The 25,584-nt window shown below is 31.9% G+C and overlaps 2 protein-coding genes across 2 annotated transcripts in view; both read left to right on the top strand.

The window, feature by feature from the left end:
* The first annotated feature begins 1,049 nt into the window (after positions 1 to 1,049).
* On the top strand, positions 1,050 to 8,619 carry LOC132724865 (nocturnin-like). Its single transcript, XM_060709822.1, has 3 exons — positions 1,050 to 1,081; positions 6,210 to 6,379; positions 7,340 to 8,619. The coding sequence occupies exons 2-3, from the start codon at positions 6,226 to 6,228 to the stop codon at positions 8,128 to 8,130; spliced, it is 945 nt and encodes a 314-aa protein (XP_060565805.1). The 5' UTR covers positions 1,050 to 1,081; positions 6,210 to 6,225; the 3' UTR covers positions 8,131 to 8,619.
* A 13,722-nt stretch (positions 8,620 to 22,341) lies between these two features.
* LOC132724867 (heat shock 70 kDa protein 12A-like) overlaps positions 22,342 to 25,584 on the top strand; it is a 9,554-nt gene continuing 6,311 nt past the window's right edge. The window contains exons 1-5 of the mRNA XM_060709825.1: positions 22,342 to 22,361; positions 23,025 to 23,036; positions 23,938 to 24,037; positions 24,366 to 24,537; positions 25,320 to 25,454. Of these exons, the coding sequence (XP_060565808.1) occupies positions 22,342 to 22,361; positions 23,025 to 23,036; positions 23,938 to 24,037; positions 24,366 to 24,537; positions 25,320 to 25,454 (439 nt within the window). The remainder of the gene's footprint in view (positions 22,362 to 23,024; positions 23,037 to 23,937; positions 24,038 to 24,365; positions 24,538 to 25,319; positions 25,455 to 25,584) is intronic.

Below are 25,584 nucleotides of genomic sequence, written 5' to 3'. Positions count from 1 at the left end.
TAAAATTTCTAGTTTTCTTATAGTAAGTAAAATTATACACCTCAACTACAAATTAAACGACTATAAAAACTTCCACGTGCTTGCTGAATAAGAAAGTACAGGTAATAAATTAATCAAACCATGAACAGGTTGATTATAGGGAGAAAATAAACATAAATCACTGCCAACAAGGGTTGATTCTTAAACTGTCTATGTTTGGTTACAAAAAATATTAAACCACAAAGTATCCACTCCCTCCCCTGTTGGGCAGGAAAAAAATGAAAATGTGATTCTCCGGCCGTGACATAAGTAAATGATATCGTAGATGAATTCTCAACATTTTAACCATCACTTTATTGAGTTTTACGTTGATTATTTAAGTAATACTGCTTTCTAGTTGACTTGTGGAAATAAGACTTTCTACCAAGTTGTATCCGATCTATATGTGAAAAGGATTTTTGGTTATTTCAAGGATGGCAGTCCGTCCGTTTAGGCCAGTAGCAAGACCGGAAGTTTATTGGGCACGGATTCCGTGAGTTCGTGTCATGCAGAAAAAAAGAAGAAAATGAAAAAAGGAGGAAAGAAAGCAATTATAAAAGAGCTGCATAATTTAAAGAATTTATATCTTTGAAATCAGTTTTGTGATATATACATGTGTAGTTAGCGGGATTTTTTTTTTTTGCAAAAAAGGTAAAGTAACAGTTACTAGATTAATTGCAATAACACAAAATAATAATGTAGAAAAAATGAATATTTATACATTGTATCATCATGTGTTTTCTTTTATGAGCTTAGCATTTAAAGTACTTTAGTAAAAGACAAAGAAGAGTGTATACTGTAAAATGAGTAGCCATTACAAATTTTCAATCTAGAAATTGTGAAAGATTTCCATTTCAGGCTTTGCGGTTTAAGTCGATGTATCGTCAATGCAGCGAAATTGAATACAATTCTAGTTTAAGAACATTGTTTTCAATAGAATCTATTTAAATGACCCTATTTTTGTTGGTAAATTTTTAGTGGCAAAGGAACTTATTTAGTGTGTTATAACCTAATGTTAATTTTCATGAATTGAATATTGCACAGTGTCACCGTCATACGAAAAGTAAATATTTACTTTAATTACTGATAATATTTCAATATTCGATGTACTTTTCACGTTTAACAACAATATGGCAATAACATTCTAAAGGGTTTTTGATATTTAGTGTTATATTCTCATTGTCAATCTATGTGATACGCGTAAAGTCCGAAATACATCTAAAGTGCACTAGTGTCCGGATGAACCCATATTGGCTATAACACCTTGACGTTAGACTCCATGACTTTTTTGACCCCTTAGGCTTCTTGGCAATGGCATTTTGACTGCTAGGACATTCCGACCCATTAATTCTACCGGACAGTTCGACGATTCGTTCAATAACGGTCAATGAATGTGTTAGTCACTGCTACAGAGGAGAGCTTTATGCCGGCTCGCCACGGCGAGCCGGTATTACGGTAGGATTTTACTGAGAAACAACCTAAAACTCCGAAGCCATCCAAAAATTTTAGTAGACGCTTGGCTTCCAGCTTTCTACAAAATTTATCTATCAGGGCTAGGATCCAAAATTATTTAGCCAATCAAATTTAATCTTACATAGCGTCAAAAAACCTTCAATTTTCACGCCATTTTTAAAAATCAGCAAGTATTGTTTTGAGCGCAAAGATATAATGATGATTAAAATGTTTGTCTTTATGAATTTTTTTCAATAAATCATATTTACACTGACTTCTGATTTAGCGATTTCACCTGTTTTCTCTGTAGTAAGTTTTCGTTTGGTTAATTAACATAAGTGTACATCTGGTTCTGTGCATTTTTTATTTTTTCCCTTTTTTTCCGGTCATTTTATCCTTTCCGGTATTTAGTGTATGTATTTACTGGCCGGGATCCGGGACGCCCGGGATCCGGGATCGTATAAGATATGGAGGAAAAAACCTAATGAACTATATTTGTGTTGATTGTTGTCGTAATGAAAGGCCATTAAACGCTAATTTTTTTATTGTATATAATGAACGTTAAATTAATTTAACTTAGAATATAGATATATTTAGAGCTATTTATTAACAAACTTAAAATGCGGAAATCACAATACTTATAATTATATGCCTAATTAATTGGAAAAAATCAAAGACTATTTTCTTGAATTGGTCAAATCCCGGGATCCCCTATATGTTTTAAAACGATCCCAGCTTTTCTGAAAACTATATACTTGAACTGGCCAATCCGTGAGATCTATTTACATTTTTAATACGATCCCCGGCTTTTTCTGAAAACTATATTCCTGAACTGGTCAATTCCCGGGATCCCTATATGTTTTAATAGGATCCCGGCTTATCTGAAAAACATCTTCTTAGACTGGTCAATTTCCGGGATCCCTATATTTTTTTAATAGGATCCCGGCTTTTCTGGCTGAATTGATTGACAACTTGTGTTTACTTTAGGACTTGTGCCTCTCATTCCAATACTAAATAACATACATGTATTACAACTTAATTTTGTATAAAGAGACATCTTTATGAAATCTACCTATCTAACATTTTGTGGTCAAGGTCAACAGGCCATATAGTAAATGTGCATAGACATAGGTTCTTCATTCTATCTGTTTACATGCACCTTCATATATACTCATACTCATCTTGGTTAAACTGAGAGAACTTTATATGTCACTTTCAGTCAATGAGTTTAAGATTTTGAATTTACTGGCCCGAATTCCAGTTTTGAATTTATTCTACTAAATAATTAACAAAATTTTCTTAAATTTACACTGGCCTGAACTTATATACACTGGCCATCGGGCACCGGGCCAGTGTTGACTTCACTTTTATTTTGATGTTCGCTGAAGTCTCTTCAGCTAACAGAACTGTCATTTTTACATTTAAACACACCCCTTGAAAAAAATTACGAAGCGAGTCGCTACTAGCTTTTCTGTACGAAATCTGCTGTGGTCATAGTATTATTTTTACAATAGGTTTATCTCTTAGATTTGGTTCGCTAAATTGCTAATCATGGTTATGCAACTACATAGTTAGGTGAAGAAGCAGGCGCTTGTTTTGGTTGAGTCTATTATGTTTTGTTTAGGGGGTTGAGTTGTCATACACAAATTTACAATTTATATGCATTTATTTTTTTCCAATGATTGTTATTATCTTATTATATAAATGCTTCTGGGATTGTTGTTTTATCAATTCATTTGTAAATAAGATTGTTATATGTCTATTAACGGAATAATTTTAATGAACACGAAATTAGTTCACACCTACATGTGTATTGGTAACGTGGTGGTTTAAGCCAATGAAAACACGTCAATATTATTATACTCAGGCAGAGAAAAAGTGTGAAAAGAGTAAATCGATAATCTTTATGTGGCCAGCAAACTTGAATTGCAAGTATTTTTTTTCATATCTTTTCGACAGGATAAAATGCCCGAGGAGGGCCGGGCATTTTCGTATCGTAAAATGGCTGCCATTTACAGTTTGATTATCCCAAGCACCACCGCGACTTAGCGCGGGAATTTTAATTATAGCTAACCTCGGCGCGTATACCTTTTTCATATTTTATTGTAATAAATATTTACAAACTGTGTCTTTCGGGTTTTTTTTTATCAATATATAACCGGTAATGATGTTAATATGAACAAATAATCATATCTCAAATCTTTGACTATGATTTACAATGAAATTCTACCTTAAGTGTATTAAAAAGGTTTTTAATTTCCTGTAATTTTATTTTGTGATTATGCTTTAAAGCAGTCAATTGACCGTGAATTTTCTTTTCATATTTTGATTTCCTTGAAATCATTTTTCTCATCTGAAGGCATGCAACTTTAATATGGTGATATATTAATTACATTCCATGAAAATGTTTAAAGATATAAAATATCTCATGACATGTTTGTTCATTTTACATTACACCTTTAATTCAGCAAACATAAAAAGTCTTCACAAAAAGTAGTATGTAATCGTACCTATATTACATACGAATGTATGTAATATTTTTCTTGTTTAAAAGCTAACCTTGTTGATTTATAAATCAATAAACTGATAAATATGGAATGGTAAAGGGGAATGAATTCAATATAAAACACAGTGAAATATTTAAGATTTTTTGAAAGAGGAGGCCTATATATAAACTTGTTTATAGAAGGTATGTATCTGTCTTCTGTTAATGTTAAACCCCTCATGGGGACGTTGAAATGTCTGCGCATCTAAAATCGAAAGAAAGTTAAAAAGAGTTGTTTAAAAAGAGGATAAAAGAATATTTAATAATATTAAAAACAGGGCCTGGAAAACTAGGGAGAGACATGTTAGATGCTAGCTTTGGCCGCATTGACTGCTCTGGGGTAGAGAGAAGGGCAACTGCAGGTGGTAGGTGGTTCCAGTGGTATACCGTCCTAGGAAAGAATGAGAATTTATAATAGTCTGAGGTTGCTTTGAATAACCTATAACTATACTTCAGAACCATAATATTCAAGCTGGGGTCTGACTAACATCTGGGAAGCGATGGACTTAATGAATTGGGATTAAACTTTATGTTATCCTAGGGTTTGCTTTAATTGCTTTCTTCGATGTCCTGTCTATATGGGCATCCCACGTAAGGTTTTCTGATATATCCAAGCCTAGGTATTTAGCTAAGATAACCGATTCTAATTGGACTCCATGAAGGTAGTATTGGGATGGGAAAGGATGTTTCCTTTTTGTGATGTGGATAACTTGACACTTGGAGGGGTTAAATTCCATATCCCCCTTCAACTCCCACTTTTCTAACCGGTAGGCCCTTAGAACCATCTTTCTTGTTAATGTATGTATAATGACAATGTTTGTCCAATTGAATATATCAGACATTAAGACTTGTTACAGTTTATGATGGTTAAGCCAAAAAGTAAAAATGTCTCTAAACAACGTCATATTTATAGGAATAGGACTAGCATAATATATGTTAAGATATTCCATGTTGGTGTTTGTTACATGTATCCACTGTACATGTATAAATAAATACATTCCTGTTTGTCCGGAACTTAATGTCTAAAGTGATCATTATTTTATGCATAAGGGATCAATTGTAAGAACATGTTTTAAGAAATGAGCTTCACTACAATACATTATATACATACAGTATAGTAATGTAACTATGTTTCTCTGTTGAATCATATAGAGGTCACCGTCTGGTCTGTATTATCTCTTTGTGTATGTAACAGGTCATTCATGTATCTGTTACATACATTGTAGGGCCATCAGTCCTTAAATATCACAACATTAATATATCATTGATATCTTTCAAAAAACCTGGAACAAATGTTCAACTTCATGAGATGGTGTGCAAGAACCGTGTTGCTAGGTCAAAGGTCAAGGTCCTACTTTAAGGTCAAATGCAAAAAAAAGAAGGTCTGAAACAGCTTGTTCGCACCATAACTCTATCACTAGCTGATCAAATAACCTGGAACAAATGTTCAACATCATGAGATGGCATGTCATGTGCGAGAACTGTTTGGCTAGGTCAAAGGTAAAGGTCATTCTTTAAAGTCATATGCAAAAAAATGGTCTCAAACAGCTTGTATGGACCATACATGTAACTCTATCACTAGCTGGTGGAATTTCAGATAACCTGACAAAAATGTTCAATATCATAAGATGTGTCATGCGCAAGAACCTTGTGGCAAGTTCAAAGGTCAAGGTCTAACTTAAAGGTCCAATTCCAAAAAAAAATTGTCTCAAACAGCTTGTCTGCACCGTAACTTTATCACTAGCTGGTAAAATTTCAAATAACCTGGCACAAATGTTCAACATCTTAAGATGGTGTGTCAAGCACAAGAACTTTTTGACTTGGTCAAAGCTCAAGGTCATACTACAAGGTCAGATGTGACAGCAGACTTGACATACTGCCCTTGGACATCTAGTTTGTTTCTTGGTTTTTAACTTATTCATTAATCTTTTCTTACATGTGTATTATGCAACTCTACAGCCTTTGATAATATACCGTAGCCTCAGGTTAGATTGGCTAGTTTGAATATTGATCAAATCTTAGGGTATATCATATTATAGAATATAACACTTAAGACATTAGACAATTTCAGTGTTTATATTGATTTTTTGTATTCATTTGTGTACATACCACATAGACCTAAATATTTATATTTTATTTACCTATATCATAATAATTAGAACAGTCAGGTTAAATCCTACCTTTTTCCTTTCAGGGTATAAGAGATAAAGATGGCATCATCAGAACATAGCCATGTACCAGCTGAAGTAAAAGCTGAGATAAGCAAGTTAGAGTTACCTCCCTTGATTCACAGAGATTTTGTTGAGATAAGCTCGGACACTGGTGACATTGTTAGAGTCATGCAATGGAATATTCTCGCACAAGGTATTCTTTATAGATAATTGTAATGTTAATTTGAATTAAACATAAAAAGAAGGTGGCGGCGTGGCAGAGTGGTTAACATGTTTGACTAGTAATCTAAGGATTGCTGACCGTGTGAGTGGGGGAAGTTGTTTGTTTCCTTAAGCAAGAAACCTTACAGTCATTGCTTAGTACTGGTTGATTACAGGAACAGATTCGAGGGGGTTTCAATAAGCTTATAACTTCCAACACAAACTAAAATAAATTTGTATAAACTAAGAAATTTATGTTACATAAATTGATAAGTTTCCTTGACATGAAATAGTAAAGGTTCAAGGATATACAAACATATCTTGCAGTATATAATTCAATATTCATTGTTATGAAAAAAAAGTATAAAAGTAAACCTACTGTTTATTTAATATCTACAAAATATTCAATGAACTTCAATTTAAAACATGTTTGAACAGTAAGTGATTATAACATTTAAAAGTCATTATCACACTATAGAGAATAAAAAGTGTTTGACCAGTTACAAGGTTACAGTGCTTGAAAATAGTCAAAATATGTGATCATATATTTTGATTAAACATTTAAAAAAATATCAGGTATGTATTGCCTATCACTGCATTTCAATATATCAATGTAGCAGTATGTATATTGCCCTGCTAGAATATAATCACCAAAGAGATGCATATCAACATTAGTTAGAGATTTTTTGAACAGTTCTAAATAAATCAAATATTAAATCTCATGTTTCACTTTACAATTTACATGTGCAAAACAGTAAGTATTTGAAATAGAAAATTATGTTTCAGAAGAGACCTGTTAAACAAAGTTCTCATTGTCACATAACATTTAAATAGTTGTGTCTTAAGATGGATACTAAAATTAGGTTATAATTCTATATATAGGGCCTTGTTTGATTTATTTTGAAACTCCCGTCATGATAATGATGTAGAAATATTAATTTTCTGTCTGCAGGTCTTTGTGGAGGTGCAGATAATTTTATGAAGTGTCCAAAAGAGGCATTAGAATTTGAGTCAAGAAAGTTACGGGTATTGGAAGAAATAACAAGATACTGTCCAACTGTGATATGTCTAGAGGAAGTGGATTTCTACCCATATTTGTTTGAATGTCTGTCTAAACTAGGCTATGCTGGTGTCTATAGTGAGAAGCCTGATTCCCCTTGTTTATATCAAACAAATAACATAGGTCCTGATGGTACAGCAATATTGTATGACACCTCTAAACTAGTTCTTAGTCAGTCAGATAGCAAAATATTGAAAGAGAATGGAGAGCAGTCGAATCATGTTACTGTAATTGCTCAGTTTCAAACGAAGACGAAGGATCCGAAGATATTTTATGTGGGGGCTACACACTTAAAGGCAAAGCGAGGGTATGAGGAGAAACGAAAGCTACAAGGCCAGTACATATCAAATTATTTGCAAGAAAATTGTAACGATGCTCCAGTTATTTACTGCGGAGATTTTAATGCCGAGGCTACTGAACCAGTCTATTCTGTGATGAAGTCTTGTTCTATAGGGCTTAACAGCGCATACACTTTATTGAGTAAAAATAACGAGGAACCAAAGTACACAACATGGAAAATTAGACCAAAGGGTGAAGAATGTCATACCATTGATTATATATGGTATAGTAATAAAGGGTTAAAGGTCAAATCTGTATTGAATATAGCTGTGGAAGAAGAAATTGGGAAAAATCGCCTCCCTTCTTTGAAATACCCGTCAGACCATTTTGTCACTAGTGTGTGATTTTCTGTTGTTATAGGCTTTTAGTCCAATACTGGCTCTAGCTTTAACTGTTTGCTCTGTGATTAATATGTAATTATGTATTATTTGTAATAAAATCCACAAATATTGTTTAATTAATATAACTGACTATCAAAATTAAGTATAGAAATTATAAATAGATAATCATTGTTAAAGGTTCTGTCTTCCTAGAAATTTTTACGGATTCAATATTTCCTTTTTTCTTATGTAGCTAGTTTTCACGGAGACAATCTTTCGCACTGTCAAAGAAACACCAAATTTTGCAAATATTTAATGCCTGTGGTAATGAACATACATAACTATTATTACAATTATTTTACTACATGAATGTCTGTTCTAGCTACATGTATAATGCTGAGATGAGTCTTCGACTTACGCTATTCACAAATGTTTTTTCATAACACTTTAACATTTTCATTAATTGCTAGTACTATTATAATAAGATGTCAATATGTAGTTTTTTTTAACCAGAAAAAAACAGGTTTAAATTGTTTGATGGAATTTGTGTTAATCCTATAACTATGTCAAATCTATTATAATTGTGGTTTTTAAAATTTAAGTCCAATAAAAAAATTGCAAAAAACTTTTTTTCTTTCTAAATAAAATTGTTCCCCCATTTAAAAATTATATCATTTAAGGGTTGGTTTATTTTTTACATCATAAGCATCCACCTGGAATATGCCTACCATGCAAAAAACCCTAACATAAAAAGTTAGAAATTAAATTTCTAGGAATAACAGTGCTTTGCTGCCAGTGTTGAAAGCAATAATTTTTTTAGGGGTTTATTTTTAAAATCTTCTTTTCGAAGAACAAAATAAAAGGTATTAAATTTTAGTAAATTTAAAAATTTTAAAATATGATTTATCAGAATTTGTCAAATAAAATTTTTCCAAAAATTTAAAGGGGAAAATTTTGATTCAAAGGGGCGGGTTTTTATTACTTTGTTATGTAAAATTTTGTCTATGTTTTTTATCCCATCAACACAAATTAAAAAAATTCCTTTTTGAAAATAAATTCCCATTTAATTTAAAAATTATGATCAAACAATTTAAAGATATTGTAATATTTTTTAAAATTTTTTTTAAATATAAAATAAAAACCCTCAGAGTTAGCACCCTTTTAGTCAAAAATTTTAAAAGGCATTTTTAAACCCCACAACTGCTTAAGAAAATAAAAAAGTAAATTAAAAATTTTCAAAAGCTCTCAAAATTGGCAGAAAAGGGTCTCAATTAATATATGAGCCGTGTCACGACAAACCAACATATAGTGCGTTTTGCGACCAGCATCCGCGCAGTCTGATCAGGGATCCATGCTGTTCGCTATCAGTTTCTCTACTTGTAATAGAGTTTTTTAAGCGAAAACAGCATGGATCCTGATCAGACTGCGCGGATGCGCAGGCTGGTCTGGATCCTGCTGGTCGCCAAACGCACTATATTGCGATTTTGGTGTGACGTGGGCTCATATGTGAAATTATTATTATTATTAGGGAGAAAGTAAGAGTTTATCTATATTAATAAAAATTATAGTGATAATAAAGGTTCTACTCTAGTCTAAGATCATTTATTTTTCTATTATATATTAGGAAAATTCAATGACATGTTTAAATGTATGAGATTTTTTTTATTCTAGTATACATTAACAGTAATTAAGCCAATGATCTAATATTCTTCAAGTACCATGACATTGTATTTTATATACTTATTAAATCTAGTAGTATCATGAAAAAAACAACAACAACATCTTGGGTGTAAACGTTGAACAGACTATTTCTCATAAACTTTGAACAAACTTATTTCTCAGTAAAAATTGTAAATGGAAGTATATTGTGACAAATGAACCAACAACATTCTTCATCAGATAAATCATTATTTGCCAGGTTTACAGTTTATTGACTAAGAACACATTGCAGGCATCAAAAATATTTTCAGAGTCATTCACGATGCAGGGCAAGTAGCTTGGAAATCTAATGTGCAGGCAACATTTTTCTAACTGTCCTGCATTGAGTTCTCCTAAATTCAGATGAGTAAAATTTTTGATCTGTGTATTAGTTACAAAATGTATAATAATAAAGCAGATAATACAAAAACGATTGTGGATTTAAACCTTACTACGGTCATGACTCAATACTACATGTATGTTTCACTTAGGTTCATGTATATGGCACGAGTTGTACAGATTAATACTTGTAGGAAGATTATAAATAATAACAAGAATTTGTTAAATTATCAAGCTTAAATACATTTTATAAATGCTTAAACAAATTAAAACAGTTTTTTATTACATGTTTTGCAGTAGATTATATACTGAATTATAACGGTTAATTATATTCTGATAATTTCACAGTAATGATTACCAAATATAATTTCACAGTAGCTGAACTATATTTGGCGTAAAAATAAAATATTTATCATTAATGAATGTTTTTTTCAGCGGAAATGTAGTCAATCATAATAACAAATGTACGTGATAACTGTAGTTCGTAAATATTTACGAACGTTGTGCTGAAAAACATCTAAAATCTAAAAATAATCATGGAATTATATTTTGCTTCAACATTGTGACGTCATTTATTTGATGACGTCATGAAGATAAAGAGCATGACGTTACGCGGCAAAATCAGTAAAATGGTGTAAAAATCGTTAAAAAATCATGAAATAACAGAAAATTTGTTTGTTTTACATGTAAGATCAAATAATATTTCACTCGTGAACCCCAGCTATTATATTTTCACTCGTGGCTACGCCACTCGTGGAAAATATTGCATCTGGTGTTCACTCGGTGAAATATTTTTCGATCTTACACTGAAACAAACAAATATCCTCTATGTATTTAGTCCTTTTGTTTACCTATATATTAGTCATATTTATTTATAGATAATATAATAAGAAAACCTTGGCTATCGCCATGGTCAATATTATTTTTTTCAGTACATATCACATCATGATTAGGTCATTTTTGCCAATAAATTTCATTGAAAAAAGCGGCATACTAAAGTGCAAGTAAAATTTCAGAACAAGAATTTCTCTTTCATTATTTCTATGATTTTGGTCATTAGATAAAAAGAAACATTTGTTGTTATATCATATAGTCTATTATTAAACAGACTTGATAACAATTTCATGAATTTATTTAATAAGATTTTATATTGTATGGCAACTCCTTTGAGATCCTTTATATATTGTAGTTTTGCTGAATATAATATTATTACACAATTATGACATAAAGGTATATCGCCCATTCTTAATAAAATAAAGCATTTGAGGTTGAAAAATATTAAAAATTTGATGTTGTCATTGTGTCATTTTTTATCGCTGAAGGTAAAAGTTTAGGGTATTTTGCAAGTAGTTTGCCAGAAATATTTTGAAACAAGAAACTATGATATAACAGGACGGCATTTATTCGGTAATGACACTGTATTTCTTCGTTAAAAGTAGATTTTCAGATCTAATAATGTCACATATTGGCTGCATTTAAATACAAAATGTCTGTAAAATATATCAAAATCTGTTAAAATTCTTCTATCTAGAGGGGGACTTTCTAACCCAGGAAAATTCAAGTAAGTTGGGTACCTTGCTAATTTTCTGTTAATTTCTTCAAAGTTAAATATTCGTAGAAGGCAAAAATAGTCAATTTTGGAAGTGATACTTTTAATGTCTTCATTCAAAAGGATATATATCATATATATAATATATGAAGGTCAAATGCAAACCAACAAATATTGTGTTAGCAATTTTTTTTTTCAAAACATTCAACTTTCCACTTTCTTAAATATTTGGAAAATTTATTGCTATGCAGTTCTATATTTATCCCTATATAGGATGTCACGTATGTTTCATTTATTCAAATGCAAGTAAAGGTTGAGAAAACAATTTTATGTTTGATAAAATAATTTTATATTTATGGATATTTTTTTAACATTATTATATATAGAATGAAATACGGCCAGTAAGCTCTTTGCAGAAACAAATTAGTTGTTGCTGAGAACATCAATATCTTGTAATATATTTTTAACATTTCTGCTGGTACATCAACATATTATTAACATTTCTTTCCTTTGTAAAAACATTTTGTATTTTTTACATCTAATACAAGGTAATCCGTACTAACAGGCATTTTATCCCAACTTTATCTTTTAATTTTAAAAAAATTGTTGAATTGTAAGGGAGTAACGTATGTTTCAACTCGCTTATTTATTGAACTTTTTTATCACGGAATTGAAATTACATGTAAAACCGACTTTTTTATTTAGAATCAAATGTACATTCATTCTATTGTCATAAAAATGCGATTTTATTTTTTATATATGCATGGTAAAACAAATATAAAGTCTGTTTGATAAAAGTAACGTTTTTCACTGTGGTTACTTAAAACAAGTTTAAAATTTACTAACTAATGTCGAATTAATGTTACTGTTAACGTTGCTTTCTGACTTCAATTTTCTCTTTTGATAAACTTACTTTAAAAATTGAATAACGTATGTTTCTGTAACGTATGTTTCATTTTTACATTGAAAGTGGGTTAAAAAATGACGAAGAGACCGTTTAACCGGCCATAATTTGTGGTTAATATATTGCAGAGTTACACACATGTTAATTTTCTTTCTTGTTTGGATTCTTCTTTGAATGTATTAGGCTCTTAAATAATGGTAATGTATGTTTAAAATGGTGTTGAAAAGATTGAATAAAAATGAAAATTTCCGAAAATAGAAATGATATTTGAGAGGCTGCAAGCTTATTTTTCACTTATAATTATATATATTGCTGTATTATTAAGCATGCATCGATTCAATTATTAATGTCGGTTTCACTTTTATGATTGTTTTAGGTTTGTCACTATTTATTATATGCATTTGGCGACATTTGATCATGCATTATACCAATGAGATTTTAACAGTCAAATATAATTTTTACCAATAATCAAAGTTCATATACACAAAAGCAATGACTAATTGCACATGTTTCGTTTATTCTGGAACTTATTTTTCTGAAACACAATTTCAAAGTTTGAAAATTCTAGTGGCGACAGTAAACGTATGTTACCATTCCTAGGCAATTAATGGTACTTGTAAAAAAAAAATAACAGATAGAAATGTAAAACTGAGAGAGTCCCTATTAGACAAAGTGGCAGACACCTTTCTAACGACATTTTGACCTCAAGAAAAACCTTCGTATAAGAGCTACCCAGTGGAACATCAAATGCTGTGTTTTATTGAGAATGAGCGATATGCATGCAAAGTGTAGAATGTATGAATTTTAAATTGTTATCTGATAAACTTTTCTGAATGATTAAATTGAAGCTTACATGCATTAACATTTTAAATATTATAGGAAGTGTACTTTTGTTCTTATGTGACTAATATTGCACAGTTTGGCGTTCATATGCACAGTTATTATGGTAACGAGGGGAGTTATCGCTTTAATTACATATAGGAGAATGAATGAAATTATTATTTACCTGAAAGACTTGTTATGCAATACTAAACAATGACACATCAGCTTCCTCCAATTACAAAATTTGTATGGGAATAGAATGATAGATAAGTAGAACTTTATTCAGCAGAAAAGTAATTGACTTTATGTTGACTGATCTTTGACATCATGTTCTCTGATATCATTTTGCCATGTCAGAAAAAAATCAAAGTAATGCATAAATTGTGTAAAAATGAATGCATTTCCCTTGTATATTGTTAAAAAAATTAACATCTAACTAGTCTTCCGTGTGTTTTACCTTCCATTTTACAGTGTTTTATAATGAGGTTGTATACTAATACAAAAGCTAAATGTATGATTTATATAAACATTTATTGAGTTGTTTCCCTTTGGTCAAATGACATCATTTGTAAAAGCACTGCGCTGAAAATCTTTAACAATTTGTTAGTGACTGTGTCAGAAGAAATGTGCCTTGATATTGTACTAGATTAAAAAAATGCAATAATAGAATGTGATATAATTGTTTTGTTAAGCTTTTCTTCTTACTATTCATGTACTTGTGCTTTAGGATTTGTAAAACGTAAGGCCAAAATTCTTCCATCAGTGTGCACACTTTACAAAAGTTAGAGAAATAAATGACACGTCATTATGGAATGACACAAACTAAGTTGTTATGTTGTTTCTGAGGCCATGAATTAACGTTATGAGAAAAGTGTTACATTACTATTTTTTTGCGAATTAAAGCTCTGTAGCTTTATATAGAGTCACCTTTGTAGGTCTACTTAAGGCACAAATTTAGCATTGTCAGTTCTTTAGTTTAAATTAGCAGCATCTATTTTCTTAAACGCCCGGAAGATTGTGGGCTTATAACTTCTGGCTTTGTTTTGTTTGTTTGGTACCGTATAAGGTCATATGGCGCCGAAACAGGAAATATGATTTTGGCTAATATGGTGTTGGCTTCAAACAACAACATGGGCCCAAACCACCTCACCTCCTGGAGCTATGTGATGCATAGACTCAAATTATTCAGACTCATTAAGTCGCCTCTTAGCGTCACGCTATTTGCTCGCCCATATGGTCTCTTTCTGGTGGCGAGGGTAAACAAACGCAAACACACGCACAATTTATGGTATGAGTAACTTTACATGAACGAATTGTACCTACATTAACAAAAAATGACTGTTTACAAAATTAAAATATGACTATCATTCACTTCAAACTGATTATAAACTCGTCGAATTATTGTAGGCCATATTTTAAAAGCTCTTTCGATTCTAAGGGAAACCTTCTCAAATTGTCGAGTATCTCGCGAAAATGTGAAAATTTAAAATAAAATATTGAAGGCTATTCCTTAGATAAAATGTTTCAATGTAGCTTGATGAAGATGTTTTCTTGGCCAATTTATCTTATCATACACAGATATTACGTGAACGAAACTTATGTGAAGTTTCCTGGACTCTCTTGCATAGCCAATGCCAGTTTGTTGTACTACGGAGCTAAAATACATTTCCACATTTCCGTTACTTACATCTCTGCTTGTACATACTATTCCAATTATTTTACCATGTTATATTTCATGCATTAAAGAGTCAATAAATAGCTATAACAAGCAATATAAGTAAAACAGATACGTTTTATATCAACGAGTCTGTGACGTCATTAAAGACGTCAATGCAACGCGGGCGCATTTGTTTGTTAACAAGTGGCATACGGATTTCCTTCTGTTTCCTGTCTGCGTTTCATCAAAATCTGTTCTAAGTTGTTTGGCTGAAAATATATTAAAACAAAATGAAAAAGACTGAAGATATTTTGAAAATAACAAGACAATGATTTGATAACTTCTGAAAGCAGATCTAAATAGACTATCTAGATATACCATCTATGGCGTCACTAGTATTTCAGTACCACGTAGATTGAACCAATATATTTGTCAAAATGTTTTACGAGCAGACTGAGAATAGTCGAGGATCATGTCCTACTGGCAGCTCTTGTAGATTTTTTTTAAAGTTGGTATATAAGTGAAAGTGTTGTGGACTTGTTCATCTCGTCTAAGACAGTACATTTCACAGAAATTGCTTGTAACTTCTTTTACCATGTTAATAAAGTGGTGGAACGTTGGAGATATAAATATAGTAATTCTAGGTATCACCTGTATTGTGCAATTTAGATATTTCTCAGCCTAGGCATGTATCAATCCTAAGTTTTTAATATTTAGGTCGTCTGTTTTGAAGGAAAAACCCTGTTTTTATGTTTGCGGCATCTTTGTCGTCTTCGTGTAGCACATTATTCAACTATTTTGATATGTTTCAACATGAAACTTGGAATACTTGCTTTATAATATCACCACAAGGTAAGGGCATTATTTGGAAAGCAGTATTTACTATGTATTGCAAATTTGTACAACTAAAACTAAAATAAATGTAACACTTTAGTATCCCGGATGTTAGCACCCCGATGTAGTTTATAATAACTCATACTGCAGGCATTCTGTACATAACGTACAAATATCAAAGGTCTGCAAGCTCTGTGGTATTTTCTGAGCCGTACTGTATATGTATTTTCCTGTTATAAGTTTATTTTTATATACAATGTACTATAATTCACCTTGCAGGGCACCGAGATGCAGCGACTACGTTTGGATTTTTTACTTCTAGTATAACAGTTTGATGCATACGGAACTTTGCATGACTAGAGTTGCATCAAAAATCATTTATGTTCATTTTTATGACAGCCACACTTTATCCTTTTATCCCTACTTCCTTAAAAAAGATACTTAAAAAAGTTGCCTCGACCCAGACCTCTCACACCACGGAGATGTGTAACGGGGACAGACTGAATAAAATCAAATAATTCTAATTTAAGAATATCGATGCAGGGTTTGTAATCCTTATTTATTTCCAGGTATTTTGTTCACGATATACCTGTTGTTTAACATTGATGTAAATAATTTAGCGCCAAAAACAGTCCGACATGTATATATTCCACTACTCGACAGTGTAATACGCTCTGAGGTATTCGGTAATCGACATCGCTAAAAATAGCATTTTCATTTATTTAAATCATATCCATCCGCGTGCATTTATTGACAATTCTATAAGCCAACGCTACTATTAAACTTTGAATGCGTTGAAATTTGTTTGATACTCGTAACAAAATAAAAATATTTCTTTAGTTTACATCGATAGTTTTAAGCTTTTTGAGAACTAATTGTTGTTAGGTTTGTCGTGAAACTTCTGTGTCAGATATTGAATCTGCGATCAGAAAATACAATAACTAAAAGAACTCTATACAAATATAAAAGTATTTTCTAAAAGTCATAAGTTATGAAATTAAACTTTTCGATGTTTCCTTTTCTACCCATATCTTGTTAAGCTTGTGAAGTGGAGTTCAATTGAGGACGCATTGTTTCTCTGTAAATTTGTTTTTATAGTTACCCCTGTTTTACAACTGTTATGAATGTGTATTACTCGTATTCTGAAATTAAAGTCAGGAAAATTTGGATGGTAAAACACAATGTCACTCCAAACTGTATTAAACATGAAAATATATATATACATAAATTATGGTTAAATTTCCATTAAGAACTCATCACTAATTATCAATAATCATGACGAAAGTCGCGTTGCTAATATTTCTTGATTTTGATGAAATTTCCTCAATTATTGTGAATATGTCAACATAAATCTCTTGTCCTAAGATGCGAAAGCTTAGGCCGTAGGCTGTCAACAGACAAATAGACGGCTTAGGCCTTCTGATTCCTCTAATCTGTTGACATAAAATCGTTAAACATGTATTCATTTTTTTGTTATTTAAACAAACCCTTCTTATACCATGCAGCTTGCCAAAAGGAAAAAGTTAGAGTTTAAGAATCGACAAAATTTCAAATTAAAGGTGCTTTTCATTTGTAATATATCTTTTGTTCTTATTTTACGCTATTTTCTTCCGATAATAAGCATCTTAGATTATTAAAACATCATACAATACATGCCTGTCTTTTCTACACAAAGAAACAATGTTCTTTTCCGAGGCTTTATATTCTTTCATACTGGTATTTTGGAACTAATCTTATTAAACGTTAGTAAACATGCAGGCAACAGAGATGTATAGCTTTATACGCTTTCAGGATGCAGAATCATGTGTTTGTTAAATCCACCGCAGATATTTGTGACGAAGTTGGCAGACCTGGCAGTAACAATTCGATATTAGATAAAGCACTTTATCAGTTTCTCAAAACTAGATTATAAGAATGACTGATAAAAAGGAGAGCAGACATGCAGAAGTTTGAAGTTATTCCTGTATAAAATGCTTTCGAGATAAAGTGTACTTTTTCACTGTTATATTAATAAGTGTTGTTATGTTTTCCGCACTTGTATTTGCACACATGTTTTAATATCTTGTAGCTCGATTCCGCGGTATTTTCTATGCTTCACAAAATGAATATATCCCCTTTGTTTTGCATAAAGATGGTTTTATAATGTCCGCCTCCTACCTTACAGTAGTACCTAAAATTTAATGTTTTATCATGACATGTTGATGTATAATGTAATTTATGTCTAATTTATAGGTACAATCAGGTTTAAGTGATAAAATTCATTCATCAAGATAGAATATGCACGTCCCTTTAATGTTCAACTATAGTTTATTTCTTCAGACAGGAAGTTGGACTAAAGCTTTCAGAAACGAAACTCAAAAAATAACAAAACAGTTACGTTAGTAGTTTATGCTGTGTAAGAGTTATACACAAAGTGATCCCTCGGAAGCATCAATCACAACAAAATAACATGGAAATTGCAGACTCGGTTTGATTGAGTCTGTACATGAGGGATAATGAATAAGTGCAAAATCCCTCATGCCCCCTAGCACCGGCTTGAGCGGTACTCAATTCTCAACAATTAATAGTGCTGACACCGACCAGAAATATATAACGCTGAATTTTTTTTTTGAAAATAGTCAAAATACATATTTATAAGTATATTTATAAGTGAATCTGGGCACATATAACTTCAATATTGAAGTATAAAACCGATGAAACTGTTGCAACTTTGTATACAGGCACTCGGAGGTCAGACTGTGACCCCACCTTGCCCAGTCTTTATTAATTCTTAATACATTTTAGCACGATTGGGACATCTATCTCTCTTATCAACCGAGTCTGGTTTGATTAAATTTTCACGTAAATTAGAAGTTCTTTATTAAAACTTGATAGTATATGTTTTGTCTTAGAATGGTTTATGATTAAAATGAAGTTAAAATGATGGAAGTTTCTTAGGACGGGGTTGGTATCATTCGCTTATGTGTGTGACTTTTTATAAACAAGTACTGAAAATATGCAAATAAACGTTTTGGTATAAAGCACTTAGCATTGGTGTTTTGCACAAAGGATCGGACTTAAAATACGACAAAATAGAGAAAATAAGATTCCCTAAAAAAAGCTCAACACGGCAAAATTGAAAATGTTGCAGGCTCGGTTTGAGTGAGCCTATACATGGACGGTACTGTCAAGTGCAAATAACCGACCACATCCCCTAGCACCGGCTTAAGCAGAATTCAACATTTAAAATGAAAAGGTACAATTTTGAATTTTGAAACATTCGCAGATGTGTTTATACATGTTTATTTATAAATGTTTATATACAAAAATAAACATATAAAATTTAACGTAATTTAAATTCTGCATTGCCCAAAACTTATTTTTTATACATGAGATCCACACAAGGAGTTGTACTTCTAAATATATACAGTATGAAAAATGGGCTAAATTGTACCGATAACGGCCTTACATTCATTTTTTCATGACATTTAGTGCACTCATAACCCTAGGAATTGATGAAATTGTGCGGTTGTAACTAACCTAACACCGGTGACAACGTAGGTGTGGGTTGCAACGTTTGTTTTCTCTACAACCAGTTTTTGTTTTATATTCTATGAATCAATGCTAGTTTCAAGTTAACTACGGGAAAAGGAGACGATTTGAGACATCAACAGTTAAGGTAGTATTAGATATATTATTGATAAATAGAAAATACATGGATCAGAAATTTTTCACAACCCGGAACTAAGTTACATTGAGATTTCAATGGAAGTCAAGCAAGTTAGATTAAAGCTATTCAGAATTTCTCACTTACTTATCGTCTAAAGTAACTTCTATTCTAAAAATGAAAAATTTTTGTTTTCATGAAATATTTCTATTTATTATTACTTTAAAATGCAAATAAATGGTTGCCTGTGGATTGCTTTTTACCAATAATATTAATATTTAGATTTCTACTTTCGGTTTCGAAATGGCGAACATACTCGGTCTCTGATAACTGACATGTTTAAACCAGTCATGTTTAAACCAGTGAACAACATATTCATGATATGAATGTATATATCAATGGATTGAATAATTTTTATTTTATTTTAGGTATTAAACTTTAAGTACATTGATCTAAGTTGTTTAATCAGATTAAGCATTCTTTAATTAATTAGGTCAGCCTTTAAAATCTCTTTCTTACCCCTCCCACTAGCTGCGACTCATGCCAGTCAGAGTCGGGTATGTGAAAAATATAATTTATTAAGCATGTCTGAATAATATCGGTTTGTAAAAAAAAGAATGGGTGAGATTTAATGAAATAAACATTACTTTGTTTTATGTCTGAAATATTATATTAATGTGGTAATTTAATTATTCTGTAGTTTCAGTTATCGTTAGTCTTGATAATCTTAGTAATAGAAAGAGCACCGAAACACGAGGCTATCTGATTTGTACGAGGGGCGTAGCCCCCGAGTATTAATCAGATTGCCGAGTGTTTTGGTGTTCTTTCTCTTTTGTATCATAGTCAAACATAAAATCACGTTCCCCGCTGTCACAATATGAAAACCCCGGCAAAAATGAACCCAATGAACGAACATCTGAATATGACATTTCTGTCGCTTTCCCTTTCTCTGCCGTCACAATATGTAAACCCCAGCAAAAATGAGCCAATCAATGGGCATGCTTCTGGAGTGCGGGTAACTAATACCCGCACTCCAGTTAAACGCACTGTGCATGTATATGTATACGATTTAACCCTGACACAATTTCAACAGAAAGGTCTCCAAACTATGATACAAGGAGTTAATACATACATGTACTTAAAAATAAATATCGATACAGTATGTTATTAAAATGAAAGTGGTGTTATGAAATTAATTGGTACACAGTTTAAGTTTTTGTTTCTGTGCATGTAATATTCGGTTTATATTAATTCGTGCTAGACTTAACTGTTGGCTAACTGATTTATCTTTATTTGAATTTGATATTAAATTTTATCATTGTTTGTGATCAATTTTGAATAAAAATACTACAAAACAATTGTTATGTGTTCAATTTAAATTCAATTTAACATGTTTTCCTGTACGATTGATTTTACTAAAGGGTTTCCTCATAATTGTTACACTCAAAAACAATGTCTTATAAACACTGTTGTACAGCGTTCACCGGAATAGCCCCTTAAATCATCAAAAACGAAAGTAAACAGTTGAACGTCGAGTTAACTCAAGGTAATGTTTCAACTTAGTTCTCCATCAGAACTTAATCGATTTTTCCAAACTAAACAATTTTTTTGAAAGCTGAATATGTCTTTGGTATTAGAGCAGTATTTTCTTCTTTCTGCAAATTGAATCCTTTTTGTTAAATTGGCGATAAATTGTAGCGTATTTGTTGACATTTGCGAACGATGCTGATATTTGACCAAAACTTGAAAGCGCATTTTCTGTACCAAAATCCGTCTTTAATACAAAAATATCCCTCTACTTGTATTTGAGTGGGCACCAAAAATCAACACGACCTGCTTTTAGCAAAATTTGCACACAAAAAAACAACAACAAAAAACAAATCTTGCCTTGTGTACAAAGTCTAGCACGGTTGTGTAGATTTGAAAACTGCAGATGGAAAACATTACCTCGTACACCTTTTAACATTCGTTTTCGATGATTTGATGGGCTATTTCCGGTGAATGCTGTACAACAGTGATAACAGTGAACTTGAAAATCCGAAATTAAAAATTTTATAATTACTTACAAAAGTTTTATGCAGTTCTTCGTTGGTTTACGATTGTAACTCTTGTAAGTGGTTTCTCTTAGTTTATAAGTGGTTTCTCTTAGTTTATAAGTGGTTTCTCTTAGTTTATAAGACCCTTTCCTCATCAAGAAAACATATCTTTCTTCTTAACGATTTTCAGACTTTATAGGAAATGGCGAGTGGGAGTCAGAAACAATGCAAGTCAAAAAGTGGCCATATTGTCGTGGCCGCCATGGATTTTGGCACGACCTACTCCGGCTACGCTTACTCGCTGATCCACGAGTATGAGACCGATCCGACGAAAGTATTTGCACACACCAAGTGGGTGGCTGGGTCGCAGCAGTTAATTTTCTTTAAAGGAAAGCCGGGCAAAATTTTTTTTTTTCTTAACCCGCAGGGAAAATCGTTTTTAAATTTGTTTTTGGGTTTCGAGGGGTGAAAAACACTACGGTGACCTTTTCTTTTGGGGGGTTAAAACAAAAAGGACTATTTTTCACTTCCGGAGGGTTTTTAAAAAGCTGCTTTTTTAAAAACGAGGGAATTTAGAACCTAACAGGTTCGAACTCCTATTAATATTTTTTTTTATTGTGGCCATATCTTTATGACTTTATAAACTTTTATAGAATTTGGAAAAACTTTTACTTATGGTTAGTGATATCCTACATTGTGATTTTACTGAGTCGATAACAAAAAGTTGTCCTAGATTCTTTATCAATCTGGATGGGAATATTGTTTCACAAGTTAGCACGTGGAGTCTGATCTTGTGCCATCTGTATATATATACACACATACAGCTTGACTATAAAGGGATCAAATTACAAAATTATTTTATTGTGGAAGACTTCTCATTGTTTTTTCTGATCCTATAAGTGATGGTTATTCTTGACAAGAGTTGATATTCTGACCGTTATTACAACATATTCTTCACAAGTTTACAATATTTGAAAATACAATTAACACCAAAATCCCTATCGTCCATTCTTATTTTCTTAATTATTTAAAAGCATTCCATTGCATATTCTGATGAAGACTTCGTAGGCTGTCATTTATATCATCTTTAATAGAACAATATAGCTGTAAGATGGGAAAGGAAATAAATAATCAGTGTTTGATCGAATTATAGTTGTGTTGAAGGGTTTAAACTTTAAAGCGGACATGATAGTTATATACTTTTGCTAATACAATGTAAACACGAATAATTGAGGAAAAGGGAAAAATTTAAAAAAAGTTTAAAACCAAAATTTATTTCAAAAAAGTTTTAAATTCATTATATTTCCCTTTTAGGGGGCCCAAAGAAGGGGGATATAATAGTTTAGGGGTGATTTAAAAGGAAAAAAGTTAAAGGGGAATCCTCGTGGTTTTGTTGTCAAAAACTAAACCCGAAAGAGCATCTTTTAAAAAAGGCTACAGGCAAAGTGAGTATGCCCATATAATAGAAAAAGGGCTTTCCTTTCCAAATTTCGATAAAAATTTGGGGGCAAATTTTTTACCCCAAGGGGTTGGGCTTGTGGGGAGGGGGGAAAAATTCAATAGCCAAAAAAAAACCCACCGTGGGGTTTTTAAAAACGAATACCCTTTTCTTTGAAAACAATGTATTGGCTTTTTGGGAATTATAACCGTTGAAAACGGGGGTGTAAATGATCATAATTTTTTACTCCCAGGCAAAAACTATTTAAAGAAAAGAAATAATGGAACAAAATGAGAAATCGTTTTAACTTGGTGACAAGAACTCGTGCTAAAATATTCTGAATAGAAAGCTAGTACGTACATTAGTATGTATCAAGTAAAAATGCGGGATCTATATGGTTAGTCGATATTTTGGAGTTCGATATAAAGTGTAATTTTCTGTACTTTTAACTTAATTGGGATCAAAACATGAGTTCCTTATAAGCGATAATACCTTACAACCGTGTCCGCTATAAAAGTAAATTCTTATATTAAATAAAGAAAGACAATATTCGGGCCAAAAAAGATGTTCCTTTTAACCGGAAGTTCGCTATACCTGTGTCCGCTATAAGTGAAGTTTACTGTACATGTAGGTGTTAATTAAATGCGTGATAAATAGAGTGCCTTAAATTTTTCCAATGTTTTTTTTAATAAATGTCTAATGTCAATTTCTCTTTCCTTTTTGCACATTATATGATAATTTCATAGAGAGTTACTAGTCTATTAGTCTGAGTGTTCTGATACTGCACTTTTTGAAGTAATTTACTAAGGGTATACCCATGATATCGTTGATAGACTAATGGATTTAAAAAAGTGTGTAGAAAACGTCCTACAAGTTGACCAAGAATCAAACAAATTTTATAACTTCAGATTTCCAGAGATCAAGGAAAAAGATATTTTGTGGGTGCTTACCGTACCGGCGATCTGGAATGATGGGTCCAAACAATTTATGAGGGAAGCGGCGCAAAAGGTCGGACTTTTTATGCAAAAGTTCTTGTGCATTTAATAATATCTTACCTAAAAATATTGAATAATGTTCAAATGTAGGAACGGTTCTTGAAGAAATTACTTTTAGAAGGGTATTTGTCTACAATATATAAAATTGGTCCCTCAACATGAAGTTTGATATTGCAGATTTGAACACACAAGGCAGCTTAATCGTCCAGGGCTGATTCTAATACCACCAAATCTAATTTATCATATTATATACAGGTGTGTTACAACTTATAAGTTATTTAGTCATATAACTTCAACTGTACAATTCATTAATTAAATAATATGTTATTCTTGTTTCTCAGGCGGGTATAAAAAAGGAAAGTCTGTTGATCGCCCTCGAACCGGAAGCTGCGTCACTATTCTGTATGCATCTTCCGGTGGATAAAATGTCAGTGGAGGGAGATTCGGGAGGAACGACTGCTAAAGTCTCGCCATTCCAGAAGGGTACCAAATACATGGTGGTCGATGTGGGAGGTAAGAAAATCGGCCACGATGTTCAATTCGAAAAAAAAAATGTTATTTCATAAATAAGGAGAAATTATGCTCGGACGAGGATCGAACCTGTGGTCATAGGATTACTCATCAGATGCACTCCTTATTCCTGTTCTAATAGGGTTTCCGTGTGGATCGTTGGTATTTTTTGCATATCTAAATGGTAAATTTAAAAAACTCTAGTCTGTAGTGTGCATGCAATAACAGTGTTAATCCATCAACCATAACTTTTTACCTAGTATGCAACAAATATGATTGTTTTTCTTCTCCGGTCAGTACATTATACACAGCATTATAAATTATTGAATGAAAGAAAATAAACATGAATGACTTAAAGAAGTAAGTTTCAAGGGCCATTGATATGGTGTCCAACACTACTGACTTTGACTACTAGTAATACTTGATTGTTTAAGATTGATATATCTTTCATTTCTCTCAAAATTCAGCGTGAAAAAGAGTGAGTAAACCTAAAACAGACCATAGTGCCCTGTGTTCAAATGTTAAGATTTCAAGTGGGCTTCATATTTAAGGTTATTTCAACTCGTACACTATATTTTTCCATGTTTTTTACTTGTTTCACTTTATATGTTCATTTTTAGAACATGTATAAACACATAGCACTGTTCAAATTACTCACATTAATACTTTAATAATTAGAACTAAATGTTTATTATGTTGATATTGACCTGTTACTGACACACGTTTGGTTTTTATTTGTTCGATATAATTTATGTAATATACATATATTATACTGTTGTATACAGGAGGCACTGTAGATATAACGATCCATCAAGTAGTGGACAAGGACCAACTGAAGGAAATAGACTCAGCTAGTGGTGGAGCATGGGGAGGTACAATGGTTGATGAAGCCTTTAAACAGTTCCTCATCAAACTTGTTGGTACGAATTCAAATTGTTATCATTAGCACTAAAATGACAGAAAAAGCCACGTTGATATCTGCACGTTTTAACGTCTGTTTTTATTGGATACTTTGTAACGTATATTTTCATTGGATAGTTTGTAACGTCT

The sequence above is a fragment of the Ruditapes philippinarum genome, unplaced genomic scaffold, assembly GCF_026571515.1.
Source record: "Ruditapes philippinarum isolate M1 unplaced genomic scaffold, ASM2657151v2 ctg4587_1_1_1_1, whole genome shotgun sequence".
Classification (NCBI taxonomy): Eukaryota; Metazoa; Mollusca; class Bivalvia; order Venerida; family Veneridae; genus Ruditapes; species Ruditapes philippinarum.
Note: the sequence above shows the minus strand (reverse complement) of the source record. Positions and strands in the feature narration are given on the sequence as shown.

Coding starts and splice junctions, on each gene's coding strand:
- LOC132724865 (XM_060709822.1), top strand. CDS start 6,226: ATGGCATCATCAGAACATAGCCATGTACCAGCTGAAGTAAAAGCTGAG. Junction 6,380..7,339: donor ATGGAATATTCTCGCACAAG/GTATTCTTTATA, acceptor TTCTGTCTGCAG/GTCTTTGTGGAGGTGCAGAT.